Source organism: Populus trichocarpa, chromosome 11 (genome assembly GCF_000002775.5).
Source record: "Populus trichocarpa isolate Nisqually-1 chromosome 11, P.trichocarpa_v4.1, whole genome shotgun sequence".
In the NCBI taxonomy this organism is placed as follows: Eukaryota; Viridiplantae; Streptophyta; class Magnoliopsida; order Malpighiales; family Salicaceae; genus Populus; species Populus trichocarpa.
The window spans coordinates 15,749,856-15,774,861 of record NC_037295.2 but is presented as its reverse complement, the minus strand read 5'-3'; the positions used below and the strand labels follow the sequence as shown (position 1 = coordinate 15,774,861).

The following is a 25,006-nucleotide window of genomic DNA, read 5'->3' as shown; positions in this document are numbered from 1 at the left end:
GGGATTTGAATTTGAATCTTGCAAAATTTTATTCGAGTCAATTCAAGAAGAAAGTTAAGTTCTCTGTTAGCGATTTTTCTTTTTTATCTTTAAAGTAATATATTTTGTAACCTTTTAATATTAATGTATCAAAATAATTTAAAAATATCAAAAAAAAAAATTAATTTTAAATAAAAAAAATTAATTTTTTTAAAAATAATTTTAAAATATAAAAATAAATTAAAGATAGGTATAAAAAAAAACCCTTCAAAATAAAAACCTCTTTATAAGAATATTTTACTTCTTCCATGTCTCCTCCGTTGTCTATGCACCCTCAGCTACATTTATAAAACCCAATTCCGTACATGATTTGGTTTCCAGTGGGGTTATAAATTGAGGAGATTAATTTAAAATGGTGTTGTTTTAAAAAATATTTAAAATATTCTTCTTAAAAAAAGGATTTTACCTGGATTTTGATATGGATAATTGGGTCATGAGGTGACCCCTTAATTTTGACCTTTTAATTTACTAGTTTGATTGAATAATTACCACCAAATTTAATATAAAACATAGCTCAAATAAAGTGACAGGTCAAAAATAAATTTAATTGTTTTGATATGCTATATTAAAAATAAATTTTAAAAAATAAAAAAATATTTTTTATATATATTTTTAAATAAAAAAATATTTTAAAAAATAACCTAACCATAATTCTAAAATACTTTTAATTTGAATGAATGGATGGTTCCAGGAAATTTCACTAACCAGTAAGCAAAACCAAACCCTCCCTCTCCCTCTCCCTCTCCCTTAATGGAATCGTAGATAGGAAGTCTGAAACGGTGAAATCTTTTCTCACACCAATCCTAAACTTCCCAAAACATCCCTCGCAAAAAAAAATCACATAATTAAATGCGAGAAATTAGGGGTAGTTTTTCCATTATTCACGATAACTTGTCCACCTATCCTTCCTCTCCTCTCCTCTCTCAAAACCCCTTCCTCACCAAACCCAACAAAACAAAATAAACAGAAGAGAGAATGAAAGGGTGTGAGCTTTGTGGGAGTTCAGCAAGAATGTTCTGTGAATCAGACGAAGCTAGTTTATGTTGGGATTGTGATGAGAAAGTACACTCTGCCAACTTTCTTGTAGCTAAACACTGTAGAACCCTTCTTTGTCAAGTCTGTCAATCTCCAACTCCTTGGAAAGCCTCGGTGTCTAAATTTGCTCCTACTGTTTCCATATGTGAATCTTGTTTTACTATCCCTAACAAAACAAAAGAAACAGAAGAGAGAATGAAAGGGTGCGAGCTTTGTGGGAGTTCAGCAAGGATGTATTGTGAATCAGACCAAGCTAGTTTATGTTGGGATTGTGATGAGAAAGTGCACACTGCCAACTTTCTTGTTGCTAAACATTGTAGAACCCTTCTTTGTCAAGTCTGTCAATCTCCAACTCCTTGGAAAGCCTCGGGGTCTAAATTTGCTCCTACTGTTTCCGTATGTGAATCTTGTTTTACTATTCCTAAAAATAAACGACATTTCCAATCTGAAAACGTCATGACTAGTGATCAAGAAAGTCAAGGAGGAGGAAATGATTTAGATGAGTCTGAAAATGATCAAGAATCTGATGACGACGATCATACTGATGATGACAGTGATGAAGATGAGGATGAGGAGGAAGAAGATGACGATGGAGACAACCAGGTGGTGCCATGGTCAGGTCCTACTGCGTCGTCGTCGCCATCACCTGTGCCACCTGTGGCTAGTTCTAGTAGTGAGGAGGAGACTTCTTGTGCCGGTAGAAATGGATTCTTGAAACGGATGCGAGAGAGTAATGTTGATCTTGATTCTGATGTTAGTCTCTTTCTTCTTTCTTCTTTGATCTGTTTCTTGTTTTCAGCTTTGGTATTAAATTTTATAGGCACATTATTTAAAGAATTGGTGCATCTTAGGAAATATTGAGTTTTTTTTCTTCCTTTTCTTTTTTTACCCTTTTAGGTTACAAAGTTTGGTTTGTTTAATAAATTTAATATCGATGAATGCAGGATGAAATTGGATGTTCCTCTTCTCATAATATAGGAGGTCGAATATTGAGCAATGATGGAGGGAATTCTTTGAGTTCAATGAGGCCATGGAAGCAAGCAAGAACAAGTGTTAATGTTGAAGAAGATGGTTAAGCAGGGTCAAGATCAAAGGTTGTTATAGACATTAGACACCATTAAGAGACTGCAAAGAGACATGGTCACGAATGGAGAAAACGCGTCTGCTGCTATTCTTGGGATCTGCAGATTTGAGTAGAGATCAGAGCCTTTGATTTCAGTCCCTACTAACTTTCCTCTTACGATTAATTAATAACCATACGTTTTGTCATAGTTTTTGAATCATAATTAATTATTATGTCATTTTCTGTTGCTAAAATAAGCTTGCTTTCTTTCTTTCTTTCTTTCTTTCTTTTTCTTTTACTATTTGCATAGTTTGTACTTTGTACATAAGAGGTTTCTCCATGGTGTGTACAGAATTTAGTATTTGATTATTACTTTATGCTATTTTCCTTATTGTTTTTCTTACCATGGAAAAAGTGTATGTGTGCCGGTAATAACATCCTCAAGTTGCTAATGGCCAATTATTTAAGAGTGGGTCACGAATTTTATTTGGTGTGGAAATGACAGTTGATTTGCCATTCCCCATTGTTACACCTACTTTTGTTTCAATAATACATTATTCTTCACTGTAGAGAGAAGAAAAAAAGGTTCATCCCTGATTCTTGAATTCAAGCCTCGAGTTCTAACCGCACACACAGGGGTAATGCTGATTATTGACTAAGGTGGGTGGTAGGGTAGATGTAAATACTTATAACACTTTGGTCTGCCTGTAAAAGCTTAGTTAATCTTTTGTATTCTTTAAGAAAAATATGTTTCAGATTCATATGAACTTACAAGTTACAAAAATAACATAAAATGGGATTCCTAGTTAGCTAGTTCTCAACGGATGCCATGTACCAACTCAAGCCCATGGAGTTAATGATCTGGAACAGAACGAAGCGTGGGAGAGGTAGTTGGCCTTTACGCTGCACAATTCATGACCATCCATCACAAAAATAACGTATAGTCTCGCCTATATTGTGGGCTACCGCTCCTTTCTACCACATATTGTTACATGGCTAGCAAATAATTAAGGTTAGCTGTCACATATCAACCGGTAGAGTCCATACTGACATAGCTGCCCTCTTTGAATATAAATGATATGACATTATAGATAGATGAAATGAACATGAACATGAACATGAACATGAACAAGAACAAGGGAAGATGCCCAGAAAAAAGAAAGTTCGTAAGTGGTACTGAGTGGACCCAGATGTATTTGAAGCTAACAACTTGTGGTCTTGGTGGCAGCAAGCAATGAAGATTGGCTACAGATGGGAAAAGAGTGTGGTATGGTTGATAGAAAACAAAACCCACTAAATTTATCATAAGTAAAAAGAAATCCACTTGCTTTTTTTTTAGTTTAACGTGGGTGTCCGGGCCAGCTTGTACGTACCTCGATTAATTTCACGGGCCCTGAAGTTAACGACCATGTAAATCTCCAGTGGTCATCATATAAGCAACCACAGGGCTTGAACCTGAAACCACATAGGGAGCAAACCTCTTGATTCCAAACTTTTACTATTGGTTAAATCCACTTGCTTTTGGTCTATATGATTTTGGTGATAAATTTGCTTTATTTAATAAAGGGCTTTGATTTCAACTGTGATGTTGATTGCACAAACTTTGATTGCTTATCTTCGTTACTGTGGCAGATATTTTGGTGTTGAGTAGTTACTTTGAAGAGATTAATTAATATATAGGTTTTGCTTTGTCTTGTTAAAATAAGCTGCGATAATATTAAAGAACTAATTATATTTAATGAAGATTGGGGGATAGTTGCTAGATTTAAATCATCGGAGATTAAGTTGTATAAGTTATTTCTGGTTTACTTTATCTTTTACTCGCTCCCATTTAAATATGAATCCTTCAAGATCTCTTACAACACACATAATAAAAAAATAGTTAATCAATAAACTTATGACCATATATGTGAAAAAGAAAGCGATGTTAAATTAAAAAAAGGATTGAAGTGTATATTTAGCGACTGATGGAAAGAAACCATCTATATAAAGAAATGGAAAAACACCTCTAAATCAAGTTAATAATGGAAAAACGCCTCTAAACGAGACAAGGTATGAATTGAAAGAAACTGAAGAGAATGATTATTCCCCACCTTAGTGAATAATTTGGTTAAGTATAAAATACAAAGAAGTGATGGGTTTTTTTTATTTAATTGAATGTTTATCAAATTTAAATATGTTAATTAAAGGAATTAATTAGTGGGTTCAAGAGTGATGTATAAGTTTTTGAAATGAATTTTCTTGATTTTTTCTTCTGAAAAAATATGTTAAGAAAGGAATTGCCTGGGAAATATTGTTGGTTGTAAGTGGGTTTTTAAAACTAAAACAGACTTTTTATGTAATATTAAAAGTTATAAGACAAAATTGTAGCCAAAGAATTTACTCAATAAGAAGGAATTGATTATCATGATTCCTTCTCTCATATTTGAAAGAATGATTCATTTTGGATACTCATGGCATTGGTATCATATTTTGATATAAAGCTGTAACAAATGAATGCAAAAATGACATTCCTTGATGGAGACTTAGAGGAAGAGGTTTATATAAAACAACCATAAGATTTCATTTTAGAGGGAAATGATCACTTGGTTAGTAGGCTTAAAAAATCTATATATAAACTAAAACAAGCCTCTCGTCAATGGTATTCAAAATTTTAATGGGAACAAAATAATTTTCTTAGTCTTATATGTAGATAATTTTCTACTTGCTTCAAGTGATTTAGGTTTATTTCATGAGATTAAGAGATTTCTCTCAATGTAATTTAATATAAAATATATAGGCAAAGATTTAGAGAGATATTATGATTATCTCAAGAAACCTATATCAATAAAGTTTTATAGAGATTTTATATGAATGATTGTTCATCTAGTGTTCACCTATTGTCAAAGGTGATAAGTTCAATTTAGAACGAAGCTCAAGAAATGATTTGGAGAGTAAACAAATGAAGAACGTTCCATATACTTCCGCAGTTAGAAGTTTAGTATATGCTCAGGTTTGTACAAGACCTGACGTTGCTTATGCAATTGGAATATTAGGCAAATATCAAAGCACCTTAGGTTTGGACCATTAAAGAGTTGTTATAACATCCTCATAACCCAGCACACATCATTCATGACATCATTTAAGTTTTTTAGGAAATCACTATATTTGTTTTACTCAATGAAAAGTATCAATGTTTTCTAACTCATTAATATTCTATCAAAATTTTAGCAAAATCTTCTTTGTATTTTGAACATTTCAAGTGTTGATATCAAATCAAAACACAATCAAGTACACTTCTTATCCATAAAACCACACAAGAATCATTCTTCCACCTCTGATCTAATCATCATGGATCATATCAACCTTTCCTTATTCATTCTTAATATCCATAGCACTATTAGCATTTATTAGTTTCACAATAACCATAATAATATGACATCCAAACATATGAAATGGAAATTTATAATAAACTATGATTTACTATATAAGTTAATTAATTATATTATTCATATCCAAGATACTACAACATACATGATATAAATTTAAGACTTTAGATTCACAAAGTTTCAAAACATCATATATCATTACATCAACATAACTAGTCATTAATATTATATAATTAAATATTGTTACATATCAAAATAAAATGTCTATAAATCACAACCCCAAAAGATTGATTATACAACTTCTTAATCCATAACCACCTAAGTCTAATGCAAAAAGTAACAACTAGTAACTACTTCTAGCGGACCTGCGAGGTACATGTAAATAAGATCAATTTCATTTATTAAACTTACAAATTAATAGTTTATTTAGGCTTTAAGTAATATCCAAAGTTTTTATCTAGACATCCTATTTAATCCAACACTAATTTCACAATACTCATGAATCAATTAATCTCGGCATTCCTATATGGAAGCCAACCATTTGGTATTCTTTTATGAACATCAATCAATTTGGCAAAAACATTATAGTTTCCAATTAATCCGGCATTCTTAATTAAAAGCCAACAATCTGGTATTCCTTCTTGAATACCTATCAATCCGGCGAACCCACCCTAGTTGTCAATCAATCTGGCATTCTCAATTAGAAGCTAACAATCTAGTATTCCTTCTTAAATACCCATCAATCCAGCGAACTCATCCTAGTTGCCAATTAATCTGGCATTCTCAATTAGAAGGCAACAATCTAATATTCCTTCTTGAGTACCTATCAATTCAGCGAACCCATCCTGGTTATGAATAAATTCAGCATTCCCAATTGAAATCGAACAATTCGATATTCTTTCTTGAACACCCATCAATCCAACGAACCAATCCTGGTTGCCAGTCAATCCGGCATTCCCATTTAAAAGCCAACAATTTGGTATTGTCACTTGAATACCAATCAATCTTTACAATATACAATTTTTTTTTAATTCACCATTACAAATAACAAGTGGTTTATAAAGTAAAGTTTACAGTAGGGTACCAAATACCTACCTGCAGTCTGACTATGTCCAACTCCTCTAGTTCGTTGAACCAATTCAATGATATCCCCTAATGTAATTTGAGGGGCCAAAATTAAGAAAGGAACATGAACTTTCTCTTGGCTATGCAAATCAGTCCCTAATGTTGGCAAAAAATAGGGGACTAAATATTTCGTTAAGCCTAAAATTTGGTCCATGAAGCTCTAATTATTTTAAATCAATTAAATTGAGTTGCGCTTCGCCAAACCAAGAATTAACTGAGTGACATAACATTTTCTTGGCATCTCGATATCCTTATATGTATACATGAAAAACAAATCACCAAAACCAATAGCAAATCAAATCAATTCTAAATGATAAAAAAAAAAAGACAAAGAAATTGAGAGATCAAAGTGTAAAAGCTTATAGCAAAAAAAACAAAAACAAAACTGTTCCAATAATAAACCGTGCTTAGTTTTTTTTATAATTGATGATTTACGAGTTTCTTGAATGCCTTGCAAGACACCAAAATCTCTGAAAACAAAAGCAAAGCAATAACTTTAAAAAAGACACTCATTAAACTCAGTTTCTAGCACGAACAGGACAAGTTTCCATCACGCTAAAATCCCTTTCAAGATTTCAACATATTAGCAAGATACATTCCATCACATATCAACTGGTAGAGTCCATGCTGACATAGTTCCACCTTGAATATCAATGGCATGACATTATAGCTAGATGAAATGAACATGAACAAAGGAAGATGCCTAGAAAGGAGAAACTCAAAACGTGGTTCTGAGTGGACAGTGTGTATTTGCAGCTGACAACTTGTGGTTTTGGTGGCAGAGAGCAATGAATATTGGCTACAAAAGGGAAGAGAGTGTGTGGTATGATTTATAGAAAGCAAAACCTACTAAATCTATAGCATAAAATAAGTAAAAAGAAATCCACTTGTTGTGGGTCTATATGGTTCTGGTGATAAATTTGCTTTATTTAATAAAGAGCTTTGATTTCGTATCTCCATCGCAATGGATGCGAGCTAACATTTAGGTTTTACTTTGTCCCGCTCATATAAGATTAAAGGACTAATTATATTTAATGAAGATTTTGTCTTAACAAGAAGGACAAATTAGAGCATGTGGCCCATCCCATCAAGTTGAGTTGAGGAAGCAAGGTATATTGGATCCTACAATATGATGCATAATGCATTCTACCTATGAATTTTATAGACCAATTCTAGGCCATTATGTAAATAATAAAAAAAAAAAAAACTCAATTATTGAAGAAAAGAATCTCCTTACATTTTCTAAATAATTTTTTTTTTTTTTACGTTTAGATTTTTAGATTATGTTAATGAATCTGCTGAAAGCACTTGAGAATCATGTGCACAACAAAGAAAAGAATTAAAATAAACTCCCTAATCAATTGCTCTTTGTGACATCACCTGAAGATTTTTTTTTTATTGTGATAGTTGAATTGTTGCGTGTTTGGATTTATATCCTTTTTCTTATATTTTGTTGATAGATATATTAAAAATTAATTAAAAATCATGTGTATAACAAATAAAAAACCAAACTTTTAATAAAGGAAAAATAAAATATTAAACAATATAAAACTAAATGAAGGAAGAAACAAGTGGAATAAAAACCCAAAGAAGAGTAATAGAAGAAGAAACTTTTTTGCTTGAAGGTTGATAAATCTTGAACTTTTTAGATGAGTGTTTTTTATTTTTGTAACAAAAAACTATGTAGAGATAAATTCAAATTCAAAGTTAAATTAACTTGAAATTATACAATTTAAATTTTAAACATAAGTAAAAAAGTGAAAGTTGAACCGATATGACCGGATCAACTCGAAGGATCCAAAGATAACTCAGATAAATGATAAAAATATTGTTTGACTAAAAAAATTCAAGACAACTTTTTTAAAAAACAAACGTTGAGATGACGACATATTGAGTCAACCCAAGTCAACTTGGGTTAACCTTTCAAATTCGTAACCCGGGTCATGAAACCATGATAACCCCAAATCAAAACAAATTATGATGTTCAATTACCAATAAACTCATTGTTAAATAATAAAATTAAAAAAAAATTTAATCTTAAAAAATGACACAATAAAATGACATTTATAAACAAAATTACAAATTTAAATAAAATTATAAAATTCACTGGCAACTTTGCAAGGCCTTTCTAAACTTTGATTATCCTAAAATTTTATCATGAGACATGACAATAAGTAAGGAGATTCCTCGTCAAAATCTAGCATGATCCAATGGTCGGATTGAGATATATAATTGATAATGTAAAATTAGACAATATTTATAAAAAAAAAAAAGGCAAAAAATAACACTATTTAGCTTAACAGAACGACTGGAATTTCAACTAAATATCCAGAATAGATCAAGATTCTGATAAGAAAAAATTTATTTTAATTTATTTTATTTTTTAAATTGGAATGAAATATAAAAATTATTCTAAATAGAATTGAATCTTGGTAAAGACCGAGCGGATTTAATATTTTTAACGGTCCCAAAGGACCATCAAGTTTGACCATACGATACTAGATAAACAAGAAAGATTAAGATCGAACAGCACGATTTCAACGATTTCCGTCGCCTCTGTTGGAAAAGGAATCTCTCAAATCCCGTGAGGAAATAAAGTCTTAAAGTTTAGCCACCATTGAAAGTGAACTATATTTTCCTTAATCCTTAGGAACTTGTCTACGATTTCGTTGTTTGTATGAATAGTTTGACTGACCATCCTCCCTGTCCTTCACTACGGGGAGGTAGGGATGATAACTACATCTACGTAGACATTTACAAGTTGCTTGTTGGCCGTGCACGCCACCGCAATCTCGGAAAACTAAAGCTAAGCATGAAGGCACTCATTAAACTCAGTTTCTAGTACGAACACGACAAGTAGAATCCCTGTCATGATTTCAACACATTAGCAAGATACATTCCATCATTGCAAACACTTGCAAAAACTAAGTCAACCAGTTATGTCACCCAGCAACTGTCCAACATTGTCCCTATTCCCAATCCCGCCGGAACTTGTCGATCTTGAGCTGCGCTAGATGATAAAAACATAACAAGGACAACCCAAAAGTTGTTGCCCTAAGAGCATATTTACAGGGTGTATTTATTTTTTTATCCAAATATTTTTGTATTTTTTAAAAGGTTAGACTAGTTTTATTTGGATTTGTAGTTATCCTTCCCAATAAATATACTTTCTGAGAATCAAACTTATATTCTCATTCTTGCAAGAATATAGCAGTACTTGCTAGACCAACACTTCATTAATATATTTAGGGGGTATATATGAGTGTAGTAATTGTTGTTTTTAAGTATATTTAATTTGAAAATATATTAAAATAATATTTTTTTTTATTTTTTTTAATTATCTTTGATATAAGCCTGTCAAAAAGATTTAAAAACTTTTAAAAAAAATTCTACAAAAAAAATTAATTTTTAAAAACATGTTTCAGCTATATTTCCAAATATGAACTTACCTGGATGCTTTATAAGAAATACCGAGTTCGAGGCTTCACCAAGTTGTACTCTCATTACCAGTCATTCATCAAGATCTTGGGCCCGGTAAGAGAATGCAGCCTACAAAATGGCACAGATCCCTGCTATATTTGGGAAAAGGTTCAAAACCTGGGCCCAATTCCTTAAACACAAATGCATGTGGTTTTAGTTCAGTGTTTATAGTGAATATTTTTTAAAATGTTAACTGAAAATATATTAAAATAATTTTTAAAATTTATTTTTACATTAAAAAATAAAAAAATAATAATAATAATTGAAAAATAAAAAAAAATTATATTTTTTTAAAATATATTTTGAAACGCGTTCTTGTAGGGTTGCTTATTCAAATTACAGGTTCAGCCATGATTAAGCAACTCGTTCACAAAAAGCAAACAACTTCCTCCTAAGTGGGAACAAAAGAAGTAAGGAGAAGCAATCTTCAACACCAAAATGATGTACATTACAATCCATTGAAACACATTTCCAAAAGCCTACATGAATATCCAGAAACCTCACATCAATGATCAGCCGTACAAATATTACAAATCCTCCCAAGTTTCAAATGTGAGAAACATTGGACAAGAGTCACACGGGAGATTAGAGCATTCTTCTACAATCTGTCTATTGGAAAACAGTAAAGACCCAAACAAGATCATCTTATTAACTCCTCGGCTTCTTCACCTCCATTATATCTACAAAGACAGACAACCAAATATCAAAATTATATCTACATGACAATCTAAGTGTAGAGAGAGACATCAAGGGAAAATGCACGCCCAAAACAAAAGGGGAAAGGGCAATTATGGGGTCCATCCTCATAATGCCATGTGTATAGTATACATGTGGCCAAATAAACAAGACAAACGTTGCATGCACTGAGCAGGGGGGGTGGAAGGAGGGGCAAGACGATTGCATCGATACATGCATAAAAAAATACAGAAAAAAAAAAAACATGATTCCAGCCTAAACTGCATACCTGCTATGTAGATGAACTAGTCGCAATAAGGTAGTTCAAACTAGGCATCTGTCAGGCACAAGCAACCAACAGTTAATCATTTAAAATGTTTCTGTATTGAAAAGCAATATTAAAAATCCAAAACATTTATGAAACAAACACAACCAAGCAATAACAGCAATTCAACCATCAGCATCCAGTCCAAAGAAATCACTTCTTGAACAGAAACAGCACAGCTAACACAATCACTCAGATAAAGGATTTGCAACCAACAATTAGGATAAAGTTACTGAAGTTTCATTAAAAGAACAATATGATATAACAGCAGCACAGAATCTTCAACAAACAGATTAAATGTCTTTATGTTGCATCCAATCTAAAATGAATGTAAAGACGACGATCCAAATACAATTTACCTCTCTTCTTTCAGCTATTTTAAATATGACACTATGAAACAAAGAATTTCTCAATTGTGCCGACAGATAGGTGTTAAAATACCTATTCTGCACAGGTAAATAAAGAGCTGCAAATCACAGCAATGGATCTTATTCCAAACACCATTGAGCAGCTAGACTATGACCTCCCTCAACCAAGGGAGAATCATTAAATAGAAGCACCAAGGAGAAGAAGACAGTCTCCAAGACAGTCAATTTACATATTGTTGTGTTCATGCAACAGCAAGCATTATACATGGCCAACAAAAGCCTAAGCATAGTGTTTGCAGGCCATTTCTCTTCGATGGAGTTCACAACAACACTCTCCTGTGAGGCATTCTAGAAAAACTTAAAACGGATGATAAAGACTAATACAATAAATCTGATTAAAACGTCTAATACTAGAATGATTGTGTATATTGCTACTGCATCTGCTGTTGCAAGACCAGCAAAATTGAAAGGAAAAAAAAAACTTATCCATCAATCCAAAGCCCAAGAAACCTTCATCACATTGCATTAATGAGATATAGTGCGTACCTCACCAAGCATTATACATGGACTTCGGTGCTTGATTGTCATTGATAAGCCTTATCAATTGCCATCAATACCTTGCTGCTATTTATTTTCTCTACAGAGCAACAATATCAAATCGCCATCAATCCAAAGCCCAAAAAACCTTCATCACATTGCATTAATGAGATACAGTGGTGCTTCACCAAGCATTATATATGGGCTTTGGTGCTTAATTGTCATCAATAAGCCTTATCAGTTGCCATCAATAGCTTGCTGATATTTAATTTCTCTACAGAGCAATAATATCAAAGCACCATCTAGCTCAGTGGAAATACAATATGAAATGACTCCCAGTTGCAACACACTCTCGCCTGCTACACATTTCATCTGATAAGACATATATCTCTAGCTCAAATCAACCACATCTTTTACCAAATTTTACAGGTACCTAAAGGTCCAAAGTCATGCTTATAATTCAGAAAGCATTTCAACCATCTAATACATCTTCAAGGCAATATTGCAACAATCCTCTAATATCCAGCCATGTAAAATATCATGTCACCCATGAGAAGACGAATCTCACAAATTCACAAGTAATACACAACATCAACCACTAAAGAAAACAAGAAAATAATTGTAGTTCTGAAATTTCTATTGCCGCATAAGCTCTTACATGTAAATTTAACTATGTTTGACTAATTCACTCAGCTGATGATGCAAAATTTAGGATGATGTGTCCTATTCACATGAACCATAATCTGTGCCAATGATCTCATAATAATATTAAGAAAAAAAATTCCAATCATGCATAATCAATACCAGCAACGGCAACCATATAACAAAATAACAAAACACAAACAACAATCAAATCAGCTATTTGAAGTACGAATTTTCCTACTACTCAATGTAGATTAGCATGAGAATACCACAATGAAGCCAAATAAGCAGAATCCGCTTTCTATAGTAGTGAAAAAGGCCAGTACCCATTACATTTTATAACATCAAAAGATCCTGCACTTTTTAGATGCCAGCTCCAACTCAAAGCAACCCTACTTTCATCATAACAGCTTGTTATCCTACAAGCACCATTCAAATTTTGTGCTCCAGATTTCATAAAACAAGCCAACTATTTAACTCCTCATCATTGCAATATTTCAAGAACACTACAAAACTCAACGATTCCAGGATCACAAGTTACCCACGAGAACATCAACATCCTAAATCAAAATTACTCCATTCTGTACTATTTATATGCAACTTTGATCTCTCAAAAAATGAACTCTAACCTAAAATATAATGCAACATTTCTAGTACATCCATCTTAGCTATAAAATGATGATACAATCCAGAACATTTCAATTAGATAACGCATCCTAATCATGTGCATAATTATCTCCACGTTGTCCTTGGAGGACAGCTAACAATCTCACATTAAGAAAATTGCTCCACAACCTAATCTTCCTATATATCACCAGCATTTGCATACACTAACAAACTTGTAACATCATAAACCAAAAAAAAAATCAAAATCAGCAATAACAAAATCCACAACCACATAACAAATCCTGACCTTTAGGTTTTCCCTCTGCAGCCTCCACATCCTCTGGCACATTAACAACCGCCTCCAGGTCAGCCACACCGCCATCCTTATCCTCAGGATATCTAACAACCACGACTGGACATACACAGTGATGAACACAATAATCACTTACACTACCCAATCTCTCATCACTCCCTCTTTTCTCCGCACCAAACCCTCTACTCCCCATAATAACCGCACTCAACCCTAACCTCTCAACTTCAAGACACAGCCTCTCCTTCATATCATGATCTTTCACAATATGAATCTTATACGGGATCTGCGCTTCCTTTAAAGGCCTTGCAAGATCGGCCGCTTTCGACGCAGTGAAAGCATCCTCATCGTCCTCGTTCTGTTGCTGCGGCTTCTCACTACTCTCATTTTTACTGTCAATTTCATTATTAAATTTGCTAGTATTGTTCAAAAGATCGAGTTGCGATTGCGTTGGAGTGGAGAGTGGGAGCGGGCCCCAGTCAGCACCGAAGAGAACGGATGTAGGGCTGACGTGGAGGAGAATGACAGCATCCCCGGGACGGATGTAGTGGTCGACAGCCCAGCTGACAGCGTAGGCAGATTCATCGGAGAGGTCAACCGCGACGCCGATCTTGCGGCGGGCACCAGCGGTGGGAGTGGCGGCGTGTAGGTGGGAGTGGTGGTGAGAGTGGCGTGGGGAAGAAGGGTGGTGGATCTTGATTGTTGGGAGTTGTGGGTGGTCTGGATCTACTGGATTTTGTTGTTGCTGTTGAGGATTCATCGCTTCTGATAAGGTTTGATGTGTTTTTATTTTAAGGTTTAGATGTTTTCTTCGTTTGCTTTATAACAAGTTTCTGATTCCTTAGAGAGAGAGATGGGACTTTGTTTTTGGTTTTGTCTTTGTCTTGTGTTTTGGTTTTGGAGAGAAAAGGGAGAGGGTGACAAGTTCGGGGGTCTAGGAAGGAAGGGGGTAGAGGGCGGTGGGGACAGAAAAGTAATGGTGGGGACACAAAGTGTTTGGCAATGAAAAAGATTTTTGGAATAAAGGTATGTCGGTTGGGTTGGGCTGGTCTGGGCTGGGTTGGAAATAAAGGAAAGCCCATCCCAGCTGGATATTGTTATACCATTAGATTATCTATCCACTAGGCCTTGATTTCTTTTTCCATTGTAGCGAAAACTAGACTTCATGTAAAATAATTTGTTTTAAAAATGTTTTATATAAAAAAGAAAAGTATCTTTTTATAATATGTTTTATTTCTCATTGTTTGGTTATATTAATGAAAAGTTATTGAGCTTAATTGTTTGATAATTAATAAGTGTGAAAAATATGTGCTGGAAGGGGAACAATAAGAGTTAATTGATAATAGAAACCCATATTAATTAATAAATTTAGTCGCCTAAAATATTTCTTTCTTTGAGATGTAAGTTTATTTTTTACTTTTTTAATCTAATTCTTCCTTTAGACAGCAAAATATATTATATTGATCAATTTTGAAAGTATACCAAATATAAAAAGTGAAAAAAAATAGTTTATGAAAAAATGTTTCATGTGAAAAAAAAAATGTAGTCTAAGCGTTTCATGTAAGAATTGGTATCGGTAACAAGTGATGATGAAAAAAAAAAGTTGAATTTGTGTTTTACAGTTTGTTATTGACAAGTACTTTTATAACACCCCACCTCACTAGTAAGATATTGTCCGGTTTGTGCCTCCCAGTCCACCCAAATCCAGGGCTTCCACCCAGGTCCCCCTCACGGTTTTGTTCTTGGTAGCCACGCATAACCCCAAAACGCGTCTTACTAGTCAAAGTGAGCATGCACTTATAAGGCCCTAGCTCTGGACGCTCGCTTCCGATGTAGGATCTTACAATCCCCCCCACCTTAAGACGAGCCGTCCTCGGCTCTGATACCAAATGTAACACCCCACCTCACTAGCAAGATATTATCCACTTTGGACCTCCCAGTCCACCCAAATCCAGGGCTTCCACCCAGGCCCCCCTCACGGTTTTGTTCTTGGTAGCCACGCATGACCCCAAAACGCGTCTTACTAGTCAAGGTGAGCATGCACTTATAAGGCCCTGGCTCTGGACGCTCGCTTCCGATGTGGGATCTTACAACTTTTCTCTGTTATATTAGAAATATATATTGTAACAGTCCAGCCTAACCTGCCATATATTGTCCACTTTGAGCCTTACCGTCCTCGCGATTTTATTCCTGATGACATGAGTCAACTTCTGAGCCTGACGCTCCAAAACGCGTACGACAAGTTGGCAACCAGCACTTTTAATAAGGCCAGCTACTACTCTCTCACCCGTTAATATGGGATTTTACATATATAATGTTGTGATGGAAAGAAATGATAGAGGGATCAAGGATGGCTTCAATTGAGAAGGAATGATGAGGTTTGGGGAGGGGGAGGGAGTTATGGGAGAGTATATTCTTAAGTGCCTTTTAAGTTTATGGTGGAATTTTTGTTGGATATGTGTTGTAGCTAATTATTTGGTCATATATAATATTAATTTTATTCTTGTAAAATATATTTATTATTAATAAAAGTATTTGATAGTACATAAATTTTTTTATATAAAAAAAACATAGAATAGCACACTCCAACATTCCTAACATTCAAGTGTAACCCAAATAACTAGAAATCATGGTTGTTTGGCCCTGAACATCTATAATTCAGGTATTTTAGGTCCAAAGCTATCCAAATATTGTATGAGCACCTCCCCTCTATGCATTTTTTTAGGTCCTAGTAGTCATGCCCACGGACTTCTCAAGCATACAATTTTTTAAGTGCACACACAACTTTTTCTACGTAGAGCATATATTATTTTCTTTGTCAATGACACTTCTCCATCATCAGCATCTCCACCAATAATGTATATGGCACATTTAGAAATGATCATTTTCGATTCGATTTGGTTTTAAACTAAAATAACTAACCAAACCAAAATTTATATTTTTTTTAATTTTAAACCGAACTGACTAACCGGTTGCTGATTAGGTAATTATCAACAATCAAATGAGAATTTCAAACAAAGTTTACTGTCAAACTATAACAAAACAGAGGAATGATTTCCAAGTGAAACTTCAGCTAGAAAACCAATAGAAGAGGACAAAAGGTAACGAGAAAATGTTTTCCCTACTTGAAAACCAAGTTATTCTTCCTTTGTGAGTCCAATGAACAAACACCTTCAGACACACAAAATCGATGAGAAATTCAACATTAAGCCAAGTTGTGGAAACCAAAGCAGATTTTTGAAAGTATTTTTCTATCTATTCACAAACAATTCAAGACACACATAAAAAAAAAATTAAAACCCAAATCTATTTTCTCAATTAATACAAGCAAGTAAGCAATGAAAAAAATACTTGGGTTTTTCCATCTTTAACCACACAAAACTAAGAAATCAGAAAGAAAAGGGAAGAAAGGGAGGAAAGGGAAGGGGGCATGTGGGGGGAATGCATGTGAGTAGACTAAGGACGGAGGGGAGGGTTGGCTGCGAGAGAAAATAAAATTAGAATTAAGAATAGGGTTTCAATAAAAAAAAAAATAAGCCTTTTATACCTAGGTTTGAAGTGAGGTTGAAACTTGGAACTAAACCGATTTGATTCAGTTCAATCGGTTTCAGACTTTTGAAATCGAAACCGAACCGGATTTTTTTTTGTTTTCTAATCGGTTAATTTAGTTTTTTTTATTTGTCTTTCTCGATTATTTTTTTTTATTTTTTTGGTTTAATCGGTTTTTCAATTTTTTTAATAACACATAGGCACAACAATCAACTATGACTTAATTTTCTAGAAAAATATTGTCACTTCTCCACCAATGACAAGCATGTCACACACTTCAATATTATTTGGTTCCAAGGCTTGCGTATAACATGCCACCATGGCTAGTCAATGGTATTTTCCTACATGAAAAGCACTAAATAGCATTTACAAGCACCCTTTTTTCCTTCAATTGATCCACAACTAATGATAAGCACCAACTTCATCACCAATGATATGCTAGTTTTTCCTTCTCCATGACGTAAATTTAATGATGTATAAATACACCCAATCACCTAATGCGAAGCAAAAGCCATTGAAACAACTCGGACCAAAAACAAAGTCTAAATTCAAGTCCATCAAATCACGAACTCTGAACGCAATTACGAAAAGCTTAAGAGCGTGTTTAGCAGTGTGGTTGTGGGTGCTTTTCAAATAACTTTTCGTGCCAAAATGCATGCCAATGATTTTTTTCATTTTTTAAAAATCATTTTTGACATCAGCATATCAAAACGATCCAAAACATACAAACCATATTAAATTTTAGTAAAAAAAAAAAAATTCAAATTTTTTGAGAACGCAGCCGCAGCCGCGTTCCCAAACGTGCCCTAAGTTCTATCTAAATTAAGTTTTTTCAACTTCATCAATATTTATTACTTTTAATATTTAATTATATTATATTATCGAGTCTAGTGTAAAAACAAAGTCTTTGAAATAAAAATATTTTGCAAAACAATTATCTAAAATATGGAATATGTTTCTGTTTTCAAATTTTATCTATCAAGAAAATTTGTTTTTATTATAAAAAATTTCTAGCTTTGCGATTTCCCCTTTACATTATAACTCTGATTTCTAAGGCTTTAATAAGGGGGAAAAAATTCCAGTTGCACCTAAAAAATAATATTTCCTTCAGACAATGACGATGATATGTTATTTCTTGAGGGGGCCTCGAACCTTTTTAAAGCTAAGTTGTGTTTCATGTAAACTTATGATGTCGTGAGAACATGAATGCAGCTTGCGTACAACACATTAAGCTAGTTTGTGGTGAAATTGTGATTTAAATTAATCTGTTAATTAGAAGAAAAAAAAGAGATAAAAGGTGAATTGTTTTTATAATTAAAAAAAATACGAGGCCTCGAAGTCATGCAAGTAAAAAGAATTATTTATTAAGTAATACTCATAATAGTTGGGATTTTCATCGCCATCTTTAATGAAGAATCAGTAATTGAAAGTGTTTTTCTTGTTTTTTATAAATGAAAAATCAATGGAAGATATAATTAAATTAATAAGTGATAAGATGTTAAATATTACAATAATGCCTTGGAAATTCCCTTTTTATTATTGGTGGCTAAAAATATACATTTGTAATAGGTGTTTTATCAGCAACAAGGTGGTGGACGTGCCGGAGTGGGTATCGGGCATGACTAGAAATCATGTGGGCTGAAATAAAAAATTAAAGCTTAGTATGGAGCTTTCAGATTCATGAGGGATTCACGTAGCTTATTATACATCGGTGTATTTAAAAATATGGTGTAAATTATATTTTTTAAAAAAATAATTTAAAAAATTTATTAAAAATAAAATAAAAATTATATTTTCAGATCGTTTTGATATGTTGATGTTAAAAATAATTTTTAAAAAATAAAAAAAATTATTTTCATGAATTTATAAACGAGAAGCACCGTAAACCATTATCATTACCACAATCTCAAATATACTTTTAGTGATTGGTTGGTTGCGTTTAAGTTGTGTTTGGATATGTTTTAATTAAAAATATATTTATTTTGAAAAATTATTAAATTAATATTTTTTATAATAATTTTTATATGCTAAAATTAAAATTTTAAAAAATATTTAAATATATATTTTTAAAAAAAACACATGTATTATAATACCAAACATGTTAATAGACTGCCATATAACTGTGTGGCGACATCCCATCAGTGACGGTTTAATGAAAGTATTTTTCAATATATATATATATGCACTTGGTTAATACTCGACATACATTGAATTTGCTCCCTGAGAAGAAACAAAATGACTATCTCAGTATATTCCTGGGTTATCATAAATAAATAAATAAAAAGAATTCTACCTTAATTCTTTATTTCCATATTAATCAAGAAAAATATTGTTTTCCCCTCAGATTAAATCAAATTCTTACATATTTTGAACTCAATCCACATAGTTGAACTTTCATTGATTCTCTAACAGCAAAAACATAAAATCTCTCTCATGCATTATATGCTAGCTGCGTTGTGCAGCTGAAAAATCAGAGCAGAGCGAGCATCAGAAAGTTTTTTTTTTTTTTTTTGCAAAATTAATCATGCAATGGACATAGAAACAAGCCTCACTAAACAGGAAATTAGAGGCGATAGTTAGTGACATGAAGATTAGCATGAGATAAAGAAAGTAGTTAACTGGGAAAGACAAGATTATACCATTCAGATTTGTATAAACAACAACAAAAAAAGAATTAGTTGAAGAACGCTTTTGAGAGATTAAAAAAAAAATTGAGAGAAAGTAGTCATCAAAGTCATCAGTTTAACCACTGTAATCATGTTTCATTGAGGCGTAGTGAATTTTTTAGATTTCATTAATTGTGTTATGTAGGTTTGGTACATCTAGCATGTTGACCAGTGATAATAGTTTGGAATCAAGAGATTTGTTCTTCAATGATCTCAGGTTCGAGTCATGTGGTTGCTAATATGATGGCCGCTGGAAGTTTATATGATCGTTAACTTCAGGGCCCGTAGGATTAGTCGAGATATGCGCAAGTTGGCTCGGACACCTACGTTAATAAAAAAAAAAGAAAAAAATGCAATCTTAAATTGTCTTTGCTTATATATATATATATATAAACTCGTTTATTAACTAAATGTAAAAATTGTTTCTTATTTTTTAGTTCTTCAATTTTCAATTTATTGCGTGTCATATAGTACAATATTTATTGTTTAACCTCCTTTTTCCCACAGGATTGATGGTGCATGGATCCATATAGCTAAAACCATCTACCAAATTAACAAAAAAAAAAATGAAAAGTAAAATATTACTAGTGAAAATTACTGGAAAAGGAGAGTTTTTGCCCTAAATGAAAAAAACAAGAAAGAGAGAAAGAAAAAGGAAAAGCTGGTTAGCAGTAGCTAGGACGAAGGAGATCACTGATGATCGACCAATCTAAAGGAACTTAGCACTTATACTGAGACTAACAGTCTCCTTCTCTACATTTATATACTTATTGCAGATTTTGTACTGTTGTAAAATATATTGTGTTGTATCTGTATCTGTATCTGTATCTGTACACACTAGCAGACACTCACTGACCTCATATATACACAGCAGTGACCACAGTGTGTCTGTTAGGGAGGAAAGAAGGCTAGTTTTTCTATAGCTTGCTTTTAATCTATCTTTTTCACTTTTTTTTCAAGAACACTCTAAAAGCTTGCTTGACTCCCATAAACAGTAAAGCAGAGATGCCCTCCTTGTGTTTCAGCACATAAAAGATGTAAGGTATGTCTAGAAGAGAAATCCCTCACCTGTCTTCTAGCATAAACAATAAAGAGAAGAGAGAGAGAGAGAGAGAGAGTTGATGCTTGCTAGGGTTTTGAGCCTCCCTGTGAGGTCCTTTTACCAGGTTATACAAAAGTCTTAATATTTTTCTTAATGTATTGAAGGGGAAATGTGCAATCAAACCAAAAATAAAACAAGAGCTGTAAATTTCTATATGGCAGTTTTATAAACATTATAGAACTTGTTAGAAGTGAAGCATATCAAACAATATGCAAGATCCTGATCATAATTTATAGATCGTGGTCTGTCCCACTTTATTGCAGAGGTAGAACAAGCCAACAAAGTATGACCACTGCAAAATTGTATGTTGTTATAGTACTGAACAAATGCCTTAAAAAAAACCCAATTCTTTTTGGGATATATGTTACTCAGTTCTTCACAAGGAACATCATAGATCACAAGTGAAACAAGTCAAGATCATAAAGCATGGAAATGTTAAAGAACTGACACTGATCAGAGAGAGTGAGAGAGAGAGATTAAGCAAAACAAGAATATGTAGAGCACTGTTTTTGGCGTTGCTGTTAATTAGTTTAAGAACAAAAGGGAAATTATAAGCTGTGTTTAGGTTTGGGTAATCACACAGATATTGAAAAAACATAAAAAATTAACCATAACCAGACATGTTTCTTTGAATCTAATATGAAAGCTTCAGAGACAAGTCAATAGAATTAGAAGCATTAGATGCACTGTAACCACTGTAATCAGAGTAAGTTGTAACACAAAAAGCTTCACCAGTTCCCACTGCAACTGAAGCTTCTGGAGGGGGAAATTCCATCTCCTTGAAACAAGTGTTTTCACCATTTTTTCCAGGGAAAAACTCATATTCCATGATAACATTTCTGCCCAATGGGTTATTGCCCTTTCTGTGAACTGCCATCACCTCTGAAGTACCCTACAAAACCCTCATAATTAAATTACCAACCAATCAATACTCTAATAAATCAAAACACAAATGAATATTAGTATTTCCATTGAAATTAAATCAATAATATTACCTTTTTTTTGTGTTCTTCTATTGACCAAATATAGTTAAGAAGCATAGTTACAAAATAATATATCACTTGAAAGAAAGATCGATGAAGGAGATTTATAACCTCATTGTTGTTGTGGTTGTGATTGGCGTAGGGAGCACTCCTTGCAGCTCTGGCACTGAATCCACCCATCTGTCCATAGACGTTAAAATAGCAAAAATGATTTTTAACACAGAGTTAAAAAGGAATTGAAGATTAATCCAAGACTGCTTGAAAATCTTGTTGCTTATAAATATTTTTCCTTCTCATATAATTTCTCAAGAAACAAACAGGAAAGAAAAAGGATTAACATGCATATAGCATCAAGAAAATCAAGAACCCCTTAAAACACAAACCTTAAAGCAAAGATCACAACGAGAAGGCTCGTATTGCTGATGCTGCATTACTTTTGGGATTGAAGAGAGCTCTTTCGAAGCCTCAAAGACAGGAGCAGGAGCCCCAACCTGATGAACCGGAACTGATCCAACCAAATACGGGTTAACAAAAACCTGACCCGACCCAAACCCATCATTATTATTCACATTAAACCCATCAACCCTCTTAACCACCACACCACCCTGGTGATCCCAACCCAAGAAACCATTAAAAACACCACCATTACTACTCATTGGCACACCACGGTTAACTGTAGTACCATACTGCAGCATTTGATTATTATTATCAGTATTATAATTAGACGGGTAGTGATCATGTAACTGCTGGGTGGGTTGGAGATTGAGAGCACCAATATTCTGGTTCGCTTCAGTAATAGCCTTCCATCTTTCTTGAATCCTTAAACTTTCAAGTTGAGCTACTCCCATGCCTCTTTGGCATTGTTTCTTGCGAGTTTGACATTTGCTGGTGGTAGGCCTTTTGCTCTGATTAGTAGCAGTACTTCTTCTTGCCGGTTCAGCTGGTTTGGTGCTTATGGCCATGGTCTGGGTAGGTTCTTGTTTGTTATCATTGTTAGGCATGAGAAATAGCGAAAGTGGAGTAGCCATGGAGAGGAAAGATCAAAGCAAAAAAAAAAACAGAGTTGAAAAAAGATTTAGGAAAGGATGGTGGGTTTTAAAAGAGAAGAATTAAGGAGAAAAGGCACCGTGTTACATTGAGAGCTTAGACCAAAGAGAAGTGTACTGTAGAGAAGGAAAAGAAGCTGGTTTTTTAAAGAGTAGAGTAAGAGCTAGGTAGCTAGATAGCTTCTCGTGGAGATGATGGAGAGGGTTTGGGGTTTAAGAGAATGTTGGATATGTGTTTTGTTGTGTTGTTACAGAGAGAGAGAGAGAGAAGAGAAGTAGCAGTGTGAAGCAGAGTGAAACGCCAAAAGGACATGGCCATGTCTATGTAATATATGGGTGTTTGCTGGGTTTGTCATCTGTCTTATTTGTGTAGTGATTTTAGAGAGAGAGAGAGAGAGAGAGAGAGCGCATTGCTCAAATTGATCCAACAAGCCACCCAAGTCGATGCATACTCCTTGGAAAATTAGAAATTAGCCAAGCTAATTGTATTTCTTGATGTTTATATTTTATCATACAAAATTTAAATATTTATAAAATATTTATTGAGTTTTGAGTTTTTATTATCTGCTATTATTTATTAATCAATAAAAAATAAAATAGTTAATATATATACATATTTAAAAATATATATATATATATATATATGTATATTAAATAATAAAATAATAAATATTATTCATATATATGGGTTTTATATCAATATTTAGATATATATATATATATATAGAAAAGATTTAAATATTTTATAAATATATTTATATAATATGAAGCTCAATATCTAATAAATTTAACGTTAAAGGATAAAATTATAAAAAAAAAACCCTAAAAATATTTTAAATTTTAAATACCAAAGTAGAAAAAAAAAAAACTTGGCTTTCACCGTTCATTGCATTGCTACAGTAAAAATTCAATTCCTTGTAGTATATGTTAATTAATTTTAAGATATAAGGATAGATATATCATGCAATTTCAAAATACAAAATACAAGTAAGAATATATATATATATATATATGTCCCACTGAAACGTGTTAAGATAAGAGAAAACTTGGCCAGATTGGCATCAGGCATGGTCGGAGGGGAAGGGTATTATCCTGTGGAGCAGATGCTAAGACAAGCAAAACAGGTGGATGCTGCTGCCCAAATGTCAGTTTTGTCAAAAATAGCAAAACACCATCACTGCCTTTGTAAGAAAAAACAAAAAAATGGTTCGTTGTTTTTCTGTCACCTTTAGTTTTTGCACTGCTATCCTTCACTTCACTGGGCATGATCTTCTGATCATGGGGTAGCTGGCTAGGGTTTGGACTCGCCAGGTGACGGTGCTGTGTCCTTAAAAAATCAGAATTGGTCCACCGATCAAGAACACCAAAAGAGCAGTCTTTTGGCAATCATACAGAGTAAGATTTGATTTGGTCATGAATACATGAGTTCGCCTATGATATAGCCTTGCAATGATGCCTCCCTCCTTCATATTTGGAAATATCATAAAGCTGACTCCATGTGCTAGCTTCTATTATCGTAAAACTATATATATTCTTTCGAACAAATATCAGTATTTACTGCCTTCTGATGATGTTTAAGTTTAACTAATGAATAATCACTTTTTATAGCAATTAATAATGCTTCTTTAAGTATCTTTAATTCATGTTTGATTACTGAAGATGTTGTAATTTGTGGTTTATAGACAGAAATGTATGAGCAAAACAACTAATTTGAGATGTTATTGAAAATTATTAATATTCTTAGGATGGTTAGAATCTTCTATAAATATATATTATATAACTTTAATTTGATATACAGTGAAATATATAAAGCTTTTTATTCCTGTAAATATAAATATATTACTGAATCACATTAATTAAATATGTGTGTTTTTATTGTTTTTTATTATGTAATATTCATCTTTAATAATGGATTTTTTCAAGATGATTCACCAAAATAAATAAAGGTCATCAACCACATTTTCCTAGATATCTTTTGAAATTCATGGAGAAACTGTTTGAGAGCAATTAAAAAAATATCTTAATCTAAATCAAATGCCTCAACTAATACTAAAACACCTAGCTAGCTAGTTGAGAATATACATTTA

The 25,006-nt window shown here is 33.1% G+C and overlaps 3 protein-coding genes across 5 annotated transcripts; 1 reads left to right on the top strand and 2 right to left on the bottom strand.

Moving 5' to 3' along the window:
- Nucleotides 1-793: 793 nt before the first annotated feature.
- On the top strand, nucleotides 794-2,528 carry LOC7460864 (B-box zinc finger protein 24). Its single transcript, XM_006377725.3, has 2 exons — nucleotides 794-1,827; nucleotides 2,019-2,528. Exons 1-2 carry the CDS (start codon nucleotides 1,015-1,017, stop codon nucleotides 2,148-2,150), a joined length of 945 nt encoding a protein of 314 aa, XP_006377787.3. The 5' UTR covers nucleotides 794-1,014; the 3' UTR covers nucleotides 2,151-2,528.
- A 7,993-nt stretch (nucleotides 2,529-10,521) lies between these two features.
- On the bottom strand, nucleotides 10,522-14,512 carry LOC112323402 (universal stress protein PHOS32). 3 transcript variants are annotated; one of them, XR_002976829.2, is made up of 4 exons: nucleotides 13,571-14,512; nucleotides 12,025-12,115; nucleotides 11,075-11,122; nucleotides 10,522-10,790 (listed from the first exon to the last, which is right to left on the bottom strand). XR_002976829.2 is itself a non-coding variant. In XM_024581503.2 (3 exons), exons 1-2 carry the CDS (start codon nucleotides 14,331-14,333, stop codon nucleotides 11,115-11,117), a joined length of 771 nt encoding a protein of 256 aa, XP_024437271.1. In that variant the 5' UTR covers nucleotides 14,334-14,507; the 3' UTR covers nucleotides 10,522-10,790; nucleotides 11,075-11,114. The 3 variants fall into 3 exon arrangements, 1 of the variants encoding a protein (XP_024437271.1); XR_008056794.1 differs by having other exon boundaries at nucleotides 12,030-12,115; XM_024581503.2 differs by lacking the exon at nucleotides 12,025-12,115 and having other exon boundaries at nucleotides 13,571-14,507.
- Nucleotides 14,513-21,401: 6,889 nt separating this feature from the next.
- On the bottom strand, nucleotides 21,402-23,224 carry LOC112329130 (uncharacterized). Its single transcript, XM_024611674.2, has 3 exons — nucleotides 22,257-23,224; nucleotides 21,985-22,053; nucleotides 21,402-21,782 (listed from the first exon to the last, which is right to left on the bottom strand). Exons 1-3 carry the CDS (start codon nucleotides 22,899-22,901, stop codon nucleotides 21,525-21,527), a joined length of 972 nt encoding a protein of 323 aa, XP_024467442.1. The 5' UTR covers nucleotides 22,902-23,224; the 3' UTR covers nucleotides 21,402-21,524.
- Between the last annotated feature and the right edge of the window lie 1,782 nt (nucleotides 23,225-25,006).

Coding starts and splice junctions, on each gene's coding strand:
- LOC7460864 (XM_006377725.3), top strand. CDS start 1,015: ATGAAAGGGTGTGAGCTTTGTGGGAGTTCAGCAAGAATGTTCTGTGAA. Junction 1,828..2,018: donor ATGTTGATCTTGATTCTGAT/GTTAGTCTCTTT, acceptor CGATGAATGCAG/GATGAAATTGGATGTTCCTC.
- LOC112323402 (XM_024581503.2), bottom strand. CDS start 14,333: ATGAATCCTCAACAGCAACAACAAAATCCAGTAGATCCAGACCACCCA.
- LOC112329130 (XM_024611674.2), bottom strand. CDS start 22,901: ATGGCTACTCCACTTTCGCTATTTCTCATGCCTAACAATGATAACAAA. Junction 22,054..22,256: donor GTTGTGATCTTTGCTTTAAG/GTTTGTGTTTTA, acceptor GTCTATGGACAG/ATGGGTGGATTCAGTGCCAG. Junction 21,783..21,984: donor ACAACCACAACAACAATGAG/GTTATAAATCTC, acceptor AGGGTTTTGTAG/GGTACTTCAGAGGTGATGGC.